We start from the raw sequence: 11,866 nt of genomic DNA, 5'->3' as shown, positions 1-11,866 counted from the left end.
TTTTTGTCATTTTGAGTCTCTGTCAGGGCCGGCCGCTGGCATAAACACTGTGGCCCTTGTTTAGGGCCACAGCCGTTAGGTGGGGGGCCACATGATCAGAAAGGTACCGGGGTTCATTCAAGTCATTTAAACATCCTGAGGTCTGAGCTTTATATGTAATTTGAAGTCAATATTCAGCTTCTTTTATCTCACATTTGAGACATTTGGTGAAAATAGAACGGCAGAATGACAACATTTGTGCTCAAAAAGCAATCTTACAAAATTTCATTTTAGACTTGTTTTCTACACGTATCTATTACTGTATTCATATCCTATTTCAAGCACCAAAACAGTTCATTCTCATGACTGAAGGAGTGTTTTCACAAGGGATTTGAAATTTTTCAAAAAGCAGACCTCAAATTTCCAGCATTTGGCCTAAATTATTTCTTTCTACAGTGTTCTAGGACAATGTTTCTAATATTTAGACATAAAACACTTGAGTATTGTTACATCTGCAAGTATCTTAAAAAGATAAATTTAAGAAAATATGTAAAAGTCGAGAAAATGGCCTCAAACCTCAGAGGGCATAAACATGTCTGTATTCAGTTTTAACCAGTGATTTGGTGTTTGCGCTTAGAGTGCAGGGCCACAAACAAAAATCTTGTTTAGGGGGCCACCAAAATCCTAGGGCCGGCCCTGGTCTCTGTGGTTGGTTTTTATACATGGTAGTGGTTTTGTTGTTGTTGTTGTTTTGCATTTGTTAAGATTCTAGCATATTTTTGTTTTTATTATTTCATTTAAAAAAAATCTGTTTATGATTAGCTATGTGTTTTGTAGTTATTATTTTTGTTATTGATGTTATGCTATAAATGAAACTTTGAACAAACTTAGGTCAAAGAAGAAAGTGATATTTCAGTAGGGGAATTGTGAACAACATGATCAAAATAAGAAGCTAAAGAAGTGCAGGAATTATTGAATGTGATTTTGATGCACACAAACATGTAGCTAATCCTGGTGAGATCTGCCTGAAATAGCATTTGTCATTGGAGATGGATACAGATGTTATTCTGAAGTGCAGTAAGGGGGATCAGAGTAAAATACTGTCAGGAATGAAAAAGTAGGCTACTTTTAGTAAACTGTCCCTCTGATCTTGCAGGAATTACCACAGTATTTCCAGTGATCTGTTTGACCAGCAGCCAGGCTATGATGGTTTTGACGTGATCCTAGACACCAAATGATGATGATCTACACTGTTACCATGATATTCCGGCACATAGTTCAAAAGGGTGTGTAGGCTTGTTATCCACCTTGACTTATGGCCATCTTGATAATGTGCACTGCATCATTATTGCACTATTGACCACCTCAGACAACTTTTATGTTTTGCCCTGTAGATAAAGCAACGATTAAAATTTCCATTGTCTTGAAAATATTCTGTGTTGCTGAACCATATAGCTACTATTCATATTTTATTAAACGTGTTATTGATGTTAAATAAAATATCTGAATTTATGAAAATGAGGGCAGGTGTTTGGGTTGTAACATTTTTGTATTGAAGCCTTTAAAAAACGACTTTGAAAAACCTACAAAGAGAAACACAACAACTTTTTTTTAATCAACTTTATTGACAACAAGAGTATACACAGGACTGAATACAGTTAGATGAAATAAGTGTATACAACATTAATACACAACCAAACAATCATAAATACGCCAGGGGATGACAGCAAGACAGAAAAAACATAAACTTAAATAAATATTTTTGTAAAGCTTACAAAGATCATACGTTTTAACAGCTTTTTTATTCTCACAATCACAGAGGGAGGAGATATAGGCTATTGACCAACATATGCAGACAGTTCCAAGAAGTTTGGCTTCTTACCAGAAAATTTAGACTTATGTATATAAAATTTGGATAAAATAATTAACAAATTAATCATATAAAACTGAGAATTTAGTTGTTGTTTTTTATCATATTCAGTGTAGCCAAACAAAACATTAAGAGAAACACAACAACATAAACAAAGAAGAAAAACGGCTGACGTATGCTGCATTCAGGTACTTCGTGTGAGCTCCGGAAATGTATCAGCCCTGAAGGCGAATTCTCTCTTATTCAAATACGTCGTGCCTGCGGGAAGAAATAAACCAATAAACAGGACTTTTATCGCCAGAAAAGGTTATGGAATCGTGGATGTGTACGATTTGTTTAGTAGAAGGCGTAACTAAGTTCTTGTGGCAGCAGAATTATTATAAACACTGATCGTTTTTGCCGAGCGTCTTCAGTTCTCCGACATTCTGTACAGCAAGCGAAGGCCACACGCTGGTCACGTGACCGACGGTCCCTTCTCAACCAAAACACCGAGGAGCAGCAGCCGAGCCGAGCCGAGCCGAGCAGATTGTAAACAACAACCGAGCAAGCAGCAAGAAGAAAACTGTGACAGGGCAACAGCCAACGACCCAGCAAACCCCCCTGAAGCTACTCACCGAGCCCCCAGCCCCCCTGTCCTCCAGCAGACAGGCCGCCTCAATGCATCACAGAGGACCGACAACAACAGCACCGAGGAGATCATGGATGTGTACGATTTGTTTAGTAGTTGCAGAAAGGGCGACATTTGTAGAGTCAGGTAACCGACTGCCTGACTGACGCTGCCTGCTGCTGCTGCACTGTCCATGTTTTGGTTCGGTTGTTTTTGTTTTTGCCCCCCTCCCTCCCCCTGTCTAACTAAAGTTTAATTTAATTTACTTCACATTGTTAGCCTTGTTAGCTTCTCCATTTGCTCAGAAAAAAAAGCGGTAGTCGTCATTAATTCACTTATAAGCTAATGGCATCGTTTTTGCAAAGAGGTAAACACCGCAGGTTGCTAACATTAGCCTCGGTGACCCCCAGCTCGTAATGTTTGTGGGTCAGTCCAGTAGTGAAACTGAGGCGCTAACTTAACTTAGCTGTCACTGTCGGGTCCTGAGGAGATGGTACAGTATGTGAAGTCTTTTTCTGCCCAGAGGAGACTTATGACTGACTGATAGGAGACACTTCACTTCCTCTGCCCTGGGGCTGACACTCCCAAAGCTGATTTAAGTTAAATAACATCAGCTACTAACAGCTAAGCTATCTACCTATCAGTCTCTGCAGAATATAGTATAGCTGCAGAATTATGTATAGGCTATAATACAATCATTTCTAATGTACAGTACAGGCCAAATGTTTGGACACCTTCTCATTCAGTGTGTTTCCTTTATTCTCACTGAAGGCACCAAAAAAAAAAGTGTGAAATAACTGAAAACACGTCTTTTCTTCTTTGTCTTCTTTGTCTTCTCTTTCTTCTTCCTCTCCTTCTTCCTCCTCCTCCTCTATCTCTGCCCCCACCAATTCTAGTTTCTTCAAAGTAGCCCCCCTTTGCTCTGATTACTGTTTTGCACACTCTTTGCATTCTCTTGATGAGCTTCAAGAGGTGAACCTGACCTGAAAATGGTTTTCACTTCACAGGTGTTGAGGTGTTGCCTTGTCAGGGTTCATTAGTGGAATTTCAGTGAGAATCTACAATGTAAATAGTCATGAAAATAAAGGAAATGCATCGAGTGTGTCCAAACTTTTGGCCTGTACTGTATGTGTAGATACAAATTACAAACACACTGTGCACAGCAATACAGAAATAGGCTCCGCCCACCCTCACAAAGTCTCCCAGCATCCCCGTTTAAACCAGAAATTAACAATTTTACAAAAGTATGACCATCTGCGGTGTCAAATGCATTCACAAATACTATGAACACAGAGGCACAATGTGTTTCCTCCTGTTTGAGCTGGTGGTGATCAAGTCGTGTAATATTAGTGTGACAGCTGCGATAAACTTACAGGCTCTACAGGTTCTTATTCAACTAATGAGTGACAGAAGTGGGGTTGCATTGGGGTTGAATTTGGACATTTGTTATTGAGATTGATTGGTGCCATCTCCACCTCTAGCAAAAGGGACAGCATGGGCCCATTTCCAGACACTAGGAACTAGGAAGTGATGTGCTGCCTAGAAGTTGGTGTAGATAATCCAAATGATACTTAAATCGTCCACCCATAGGAATATGCATACAGTTTTAATTATAGAAGGGGTCTCTGGGTCAGTCACTCAGTAATAATAACTCAATAACTTGAATTCCGAAATCTTTTAACTCAGTTTTATTTATTTATTCAATTTCATCCAATTCAATTTAGTAAATTCTTCAGGTTATTATGAGCAGTTACAATTATGTAGACTCCAATGCACCGCTTTAACCACTCCCTCTCTTCTTTTCACTCAGATACCTTGTTGAACAAAGAGATGTGGATCTCAATGTAAGAGACAAATGGGACAGCACCCCTTTGTAAGTACAATTTAGCCGAGAGGTTTTTTGCCTGACAAGCTGTCATTATCTCAGCAACTTTAAATGCGATCCCTCTTGTTCTTCAGGTACTACGCCTGTCTGTGTGGTCACGAGGAGCTCGTCCAGTACCTGTTGGCTAGTGGTAACACAAACATAATGAACTCCTCCTACATGTCTAACTGTGCTAACTTTGTTTCTGGGCATCACAGCGTCACTGAAATGTTACTGTAGCACCACTATTCTTATTTTCTTCACTTTGCTTTCAGGTGCCAAATGTGAAGCCAACACGTTTGATGGCGAGAGGTGCATGTACGGCTCCCTAAATGACACTGTTAGACGCCTACTTAAAGATTATAAGTGTGTTAGTGTCCGCGCCATGCAGCGGGATGATTTCAACTACTTTCTGCACATGTAAGGGTCAAAAGTCCTCATAGTTATTCATGTAAATTATCCAGCGTGGCTATAGAGCAGCAGTCAAATCATCTGTTTGAATAAAACAGGAAAATGAGATTAAGCACAGTATACTGTACCACCATTATAGTCTGTTCATTGATCGATTTGATAATCTTCACACAGTTTGTTAATCTAATCCAAATGTTTGTATGTTTTTTGCTCTAGGTTACTGGAACAGGGTCAGCACAACGACGTCAAGTTCCTGGTTCATGGACAAACATTTCTGGCCCATCGCTGTGTTCTCAGTGCACGCTCAGAGTACTTCACTGAAATGTTTGAGAGCAAATGGAAAGGAAAGAACTTGATAACCCTCAAGCACCCTTTGGTAGATTAATATCTAAATATCTGCCTGCTTTGGTATTACATTGCCATTCTGTCATACAATATAATACATATTATATTGGTATCTATATGAATGAAAGCTGTTTTGATTTCAGATCAACCCTGCAGCCTTTGGAGCCATCCTGCGATTTTTCTATACAGGTTTGTGTCTTTTAGAGCACTAAACTCAACCAGTGTCCACTGAATTAGAAACTCACTAATGCATGTTTACTAAAAGACTAGTAGCTGCAACTTGTTGTGTCGGCCCCCAGTTTTTACCATTGTCCGCTGGACACCTTAGTCTGAAAACTAAAAACTCTTCATCTTTGACAGTAGAAGTAGGGTGAAGCATTTTGTGAAAACAGAAATAGTAATGGAAATTAAAAAGAAAAGAAAATGCAGGCAAGTTTATGTCTTTTCCTCTTTCCTTTTTTCTTTGATGTTACAGGACGAATGGATATAGATATAAGCCTTGTGGAGGACTGCAGACGACTCGCTAAACAGTGCAAGATGTCAGAGTTCATGGAGGAGCTGGAGAATAAATGCAAACAGCTATATGAATTTGGTAAGTCAGTCAGTACTTGTGATGTAAGTTTCAATCAACCAATAAATCAATTTGTTTATTTCGGGCATGTCAATTTAAATCATCATCATCACACTTCATCTTAGTTCAAATAATACAATACACATGGCCGAAAGGGAAAGCGGGAGAAGCAAAAGATGATCTAGTCCCGCCCCCATTACCCACAGAATAAAAATCTTTATCATAATCTTTTCTTTTCTTTTTGCTTTTTTACATTTTGATATAACATTCTTTTACTTATGACATTTTGACATAACATGTTACAGCAGTAGGTAGTATACAGAGCTGAAGTTTAGCTCTAGACAGTACATACAGATTACGTGTGTGTTTGCACATGTGTCCATATTTGTCCGTCATGAGTGAACAACAGTCTCATCTTGTAGCTTGGCATGTCACAAAGTCACAGAATGGTCCAATCGACAGAGAGCAAAGTCCAGTGAACTTATTATTTGTTGGGATGGTGTGAGAGCCCTTTTTTTTCCATTTTCTTTTATTCATCCATCTCCTCTGCAGCCTTCGCCGCGTTTAACTTCGCCATATCCTCCCGAGTTTTGGCCACGTCAGTACTTACACTGGCAGTTTGTTTCTGTAACACAGAGATTTTTCAAATATCCTCAAAATACCGAAACACATAGGAATTATGACAGTCAGTGTGTGAGTGATGAATGATGATGTACATGTATGTCTTTCTTTCATTCTGTTCTTCATACTTTCAGTGTCCAACAAGCCAGGAATCTGTGTGAAAGTGCTGAGCCTGGAGCCTCATACCTGTCAGCTCCAGGAGGAGATGGCTCAGTTAGCAGATTGTGCGCTGCCCACCGAGCTCAGAGTGAGGACAAGCTGCACTTATTTTACTCTTTGTCTTCAGCTGCTGCTAGTACTTGTAACAGTGTTCATGAGACTTTTGTGGTTGATTCTGCCCAGGTTGGGTTTGGAGAACTGCCCTTTAACCGTGTCGACCGCTTCCCTACTTATCCTGACATCTGCTTCAGAGTCGATGGTTACGATTTCTTATGTCACAAGGTACAAACTGTAAAATTCAATTCATATTTTCCTCAGCTACATTGCAAACCCTTACACCCTGCCAAATCCTTTAAAGGGACAACGAGGAGTTTTGGAAAAGCGAAGCGTTTTCACACTACATTTATGAGCCTCCGCGCGCACCGTACATTTCTTTGACCGGGCGCAAGACAGACTCATGTTTTCATTCATCAAGAATTTAAGTCAGAGGTTCGAAGAGGTTCACATACCGCCGTAGTTCCGACCATAAACGGTGATTTGGCTGCGTTATTGTCATGACTCGCCACGAAGGAAACGCTGGTCGGCTCAACCAGCATTTCCGCCACCACTAATAATAACAAAATAACGATAGAGACAGAACGATATATTTATCGAAAATGGGCCCATTAACAAGTGTGGGTAGCGGAGATTCATCCACATTAACGTGAGACTTTTTTATAACCAAATAGAAACTCCTCGTTGTCCCTTTAAATGAAACAATTCACATTATTTAGATTTCTTTTTGTGTGTGTGTGTGTGTGTGTGTTTGTCTGAAGGTGTTTTTCTGTGGGCGTAGTGATTACTTTAAAGCCTTACTGGAGGACCACTTCAGTGAGGGGGAGCAGCTGCAGTCCCAGCCCAGCACCCCGGTGATAACTTTACACAACATCTCCCATGAAATCTTCATCGACGTCATGTATTACATCTACACAAACGTCACGGAGGTGGGTGCACAGTTTCTGTCTGAAGTTTGAAGTGATTATTTTTTGGAGTTGAACTTGAACTTGTCACTTGAGTGAGAAAATCAGGCACGTAGCCGGGGGTCTTACAAAGATGGTTCACCAGAGCTTTTAACTTTTAAAAATCCACTAGATACTCAGCACTGATAACAGATAGAGATAAAGTTACCAACTCCCAAGATGAGCTTTTAACCACTAAATTTAGCTGCTGCATTGTTCCTGCTTGTAGAGGTTTTTGCTGTTGCTTAGGGTTTTAAATTTTAATGCAGGTCTTTAAAAGGAAAGTTACTACCACTGTTGTTCCCAGACCTCTGCTAAATTTGTTGTCTTTGGCTGGATTTCACCAGCAGAGCCAGCTCTACAATCATGACTGACTGAGTGATGGTGTTGCCACCACTTCCCAAGTTCCCAGCACAGTGCTCAGGCTGTAGTTTACACAGCAGCTCTGGTTTCCCAGCAGGAGATTAGGATTTATTGGGAAGTGTAGGAGCACTTTTTCAATACACTCAGCCTCATTTCTTATACGGCAATTAAACAACTTTCATGACATGTGTCGTTATTAGGAAAGGAATAACTGAACATAAGACAGACAGCAGAGAGAGCCGGAGAGAGGTAGGGAAGCCATTGGTAACAAACTCTTAGATGATAAGCAATTATAAGAAATTTCTGTTATATACTGCAGGCATATTCTGACAAAAATGTGATATGAAAATCAGAACCAAAAGAAATTCACCCATTTGAAGTAGAATTAGTTATTATGAGCATGAAAAATGACTTAAACTGGTACAATTGTGAAAGAGGTATTATGTGGGATTAAAATGTCTTGGAAAAAAACTGTAGTAAAGCTGCTCTGTTGGTGATGTAGTGGAAAACGAACAATGCGTATGAGCTTCTTTTGCAACAAAGGTATGCTTCTTGAATGCACAGAATTATTGTCTGACACCTGACATTGTTATCGTTGTCTAGCTAACAACAGAGAACGTGTTTGACGTGCTGTGCGTGGCCGACATGTATCTGCTGCCGGGGCTGAAGCGTCTGTGTGGGAAGACGCTCGCTAAGACGATATGCGAAGACAACGTCTTGTGCATGTGGAAGACGGCCAAGCTTTTCCGTCTCTCCCGGCTGGAGGATCACTGCACAGAGTTCATGGCCAAGATCATTGAGCGGGTGGGTGTCTGTCTGTGTTGATACTAGAATGGGCTTTACCATGTGTGGATAAAGAGGCATGTGGCTGGAATATTCAGCTACTGACTCACAAAAATGTCCTTCTTATTTTTACTGCATACACACAGTTACTGATGCCTGGGTAGCATCATTGACACAGATTAATTCATTCATTCATTAATTAAAACCTTTATTTATTCTCGAAAAGGACATTGAGGTTTGCCCTAATTTGCAATGATCACAGCAGTATTCAAATCTAATCTAATGCACAATTAGAACAAGTCACAAATAAACCGTGTATAGTTCGGATGGGACACAAATGCAAAAGGTCAATTCAAAAATTACAAACAATTACAGACTGACGTAAGGAGGTTTGAGATTATGTTTTTGTAATGTCCATAGGATGAAGGAGTGTGATCATTCCAGGCAGACTTAACAAGTTCAGTCTAAAGTGATCTTAGACTTTTCCCTAAAAAAAAATAGTAAAAGAACTATACTATATCTATGTATCTACATATGATCTTGATCACCAGAATTTGAAGAAATATTAGTGCTGTAATTTTTTTCTAACACTTCCTATACAGCACTTCTTGCACATGTACAGTATTGTAATTAGATCAAAAGTCACAATCAAGACTGTCCTCTTACAGTAGGTTATACCATTTTTGTTGTTATTTTTTGACTTTATTGCCATTCACAGATGTTAACAGGCAGTTTTAACTATACAGAACAGAGTAAAATCGCACTGAAATTGGGCTTCATTCCACACAAGGTAACTAAAATAAATTAAATTAAATTGCAAATGCTACATGGGGTTACACCATATCTCCATATATCACACACAGTCATCAACAGTATATGCCTAAGATAGCACTGATCATTGGTAAACTGGGATCCTGGTGTTTTGTCCAATAAGAATAGAGAGTATTCACAATTTAACAGCTCTCACTTTACTCAGCTCTTGATTTTCTAGTCAGGCAAATTCTCTGCATAAATGTACCTGTGCACCTGTCGTACCTGTATATGTCACAGCTGGTGGAGCAGGCCGAGTTCGCCGAGATCATCAAAGAGGATGCCGCGTCGCTGGAGGAGCGACACGAGACCGACTCCGTCCCCCTGGTGGACGACATCCGCTTCCACATCGCCAGCAATGTGCAGACTTACAGTGCGATCGAGGAGGCCAATCAGAAGCTGGAGGCCTTGGAGGAGTTGCTGTCCAGTATAAATATTGACTGTTAAAGGGTTAGTCGGGTCAGTTTGTGGTTGCAGCTGCAGGGGACTGAGGAGTGAGATTTTTAAGATGGATGCTTTAGCAGGAGCTGTGGTGAATCTGCAAAGGAAAAAAACTTTAAAAAACTGTGAGAGGTGAGAAGAAAAAACATATGCTTCCATATGTTTGTAGGAATTATTTTATTTACAGTACATTGTACAGAATATATATTTTGAATGAAATAGAGCTGGTTCTGATTTTACAGAGGCATATTCAGAGAAAGTTGTTTCTGTTGGCTGCTTTAAGTTTGTTTTAGTGAAATATACCCAATCTGAGAAAAAAAAAAGAAAAAGCTTTAGTATCATGTTAATCTGTTTGCAGAATGAGTTTGACAAAATTGTGTGTTACATATATACACAACAGAATATCTCTGTTTTGCACATGCATGAATTTACTTTTGGCATTATTTGAAGCCCCTGGAATTTAGACTAGCTGGTCATGTAGCTCTTTTAAAATAGTTTGGCCACAACAAAGTTCAAAACATCGCTTACAATGAGCACCACTTAATTTTATTTTGATGAGAAGGAAAGCAGAACGAGTCCATGCAATGTACTGACTCACACTTGAAGCCTATAGGTTAAAAGAAGTGTGCATGCACTTATTAAATCCAGAAAGTATTTTATTTTTAATTTTGAACTCTTATTTTGAAGTATAATAGCACTTTTATGATGGATTTGATGCACACAAGCAGTTATGATTTGTTGACCTGCCTGCAGCTTTTATTATGTATTTAATTGCATTTGGCAACCTCACTAATAACAACCAATGACATTCCTCTATAACATGAATACTTACACCTACTACCCTGACATACTTCTACACTTTGTGTCTGTTTAAAATGGTACATTTATTTCCCGCATAACATCATACCTCTCCTGCGCAGTATGTGCGCCAGAAAATAAAGCTGTTACTAAACTGTTTGCATGTCAGTTTCACCCTCATCAGACCAAAATAACGCAATAGATGATTTCAGAATGATGATGTCACGAATCTCCCAGCCTCAACCTGCTGTTATAAATGGATAAATAACTGCTTTTGGTTTTGGCAATTAAACACTGTATAGCAAGCACAAGTAGTTTTTTGTTTTTTTCCCCCAACATATCTGGTATAAATCTGGCACAGTGGCTTCATTTGAGTTCATTGCAATGATCTATTAGCCACGTTAGCACTGCTAACTATTGTTTGGATTCTCATCATATCACTCACACATTGTCATGTAGCTTTAAGCCGATATAAGAGCATTGCTTATTTATGTACAGTCAACAATAATGTCTCCTATGAAAACATATTAAGACTCTGCATTGTAATTCATTAGCTTTATACAGCACCTTTCACTCATGAGGTGTTCACAGGTACAGCTGTCCATAACTGCAGCTGCTTCCTGCTTTTTAAGGTTTTTCAAAGGAGGTTAAATCGAAAGCAACTGGACTTAGTTATTTCCAATAAGAATAGAGTATTATTTCCAATAAGAATAGAGTATTCACAATTTAACAGCTCTCATTTCCTAGACAAATAACTAAGTCCAGTTGCTTTCGATTTAACCTCCTTTGAAATACTATGACCTTGACAAATGAGAATATGCACCGGCTTATTGCTTTTTAAGGTGTGTTTGTGTTTTATGCTTCTAGTACTGCTTATCAGTTGAGCAAGGTAGAGCAGTGTCAGTGACATGCATTACTTAATCTAGTTAGTGTTTGTGTTTAGCCAGAAACCAAAAAAAAAAGTCTCAAGGCTGTGTGGAGGTTGTAAGTTTTCAGCGCAGGATTTAGGAGAAAGTAAGAGAAGAAAAATAAAATCCCTTCCATTTGTTCCATTATTCTATTCAAAATATGAGGATTCAGATGCATGAAAAGAGAAAAACTTTCCATGACTCCCCACTCTAAGATGAAGTATAGTAAGTTACCTATAGATGGCACCATTTCTCAGCTTTTCACTGCAGCTGTAGTGAGCTGAGCTGCCTGTCACAGCGTGGTGGTTTCTTCCAGGAAATACAGCTTTTCATGCGTT

At 39.3% G+C, this 11,866-nt stretch overlaps 1 protein-coding gene across 1 annotated transcript; it reads left to right on the top strand.

Moving 5' to 3' along the window:
- Positions 1-2,372: 2,372 nt before the first annotated feature.
- Positions 2,373-10,779, top strand: abtb1 (ankyrin repeat and BTB (POZ) domain containing 1). The gene is made up of 12 exons (XM_085782297.1): positions 2,373-2,603; positions 4,267-4,329; positions 4,416-4,471; positions 4,596-4,740; positions 4,948-5,107; positions 5,220-5,265; positions 5,552-5,668; positions 6,403-6,515; positions 6,611-6,709; positions 7,243-7,410; positions 8,392-8,592; positions 9,622-10,779. The coding sequence occupies exons 1-12, from the start codon at positions 2,548-2,550 to the stop codon at positions 9,826-9,828; spliced, it is 1,431 nt and encodes a 476-aa protein (XP_085638423.1). The 5' UTR covers positions 2,373-2,547; the 3' UTR covers positions 9,829-10,779.
- Positions 10,780-11,866: the final 1,087 nt, after the last annotated feature.

The sequence above is a fragment of the Trachurus japonicus genome, chromosome 7 (assembly GCF_045865225.1).
Source record: "Trachurus japonicus isolate A0001 chromosome 7, Traja_1.0".
Taxonomy (NCBI): Eukaryota; Metazoa; Chordata; class Actinopteri; order Carangiformes; family Carangidae; genus Trachurus; species Trachurus japonicus.
The sequence above is the reverse complement of the archived record's forward strand: the minus strand, read 5'-3'. Positions and strand labels throughout refer to the sequence as shown.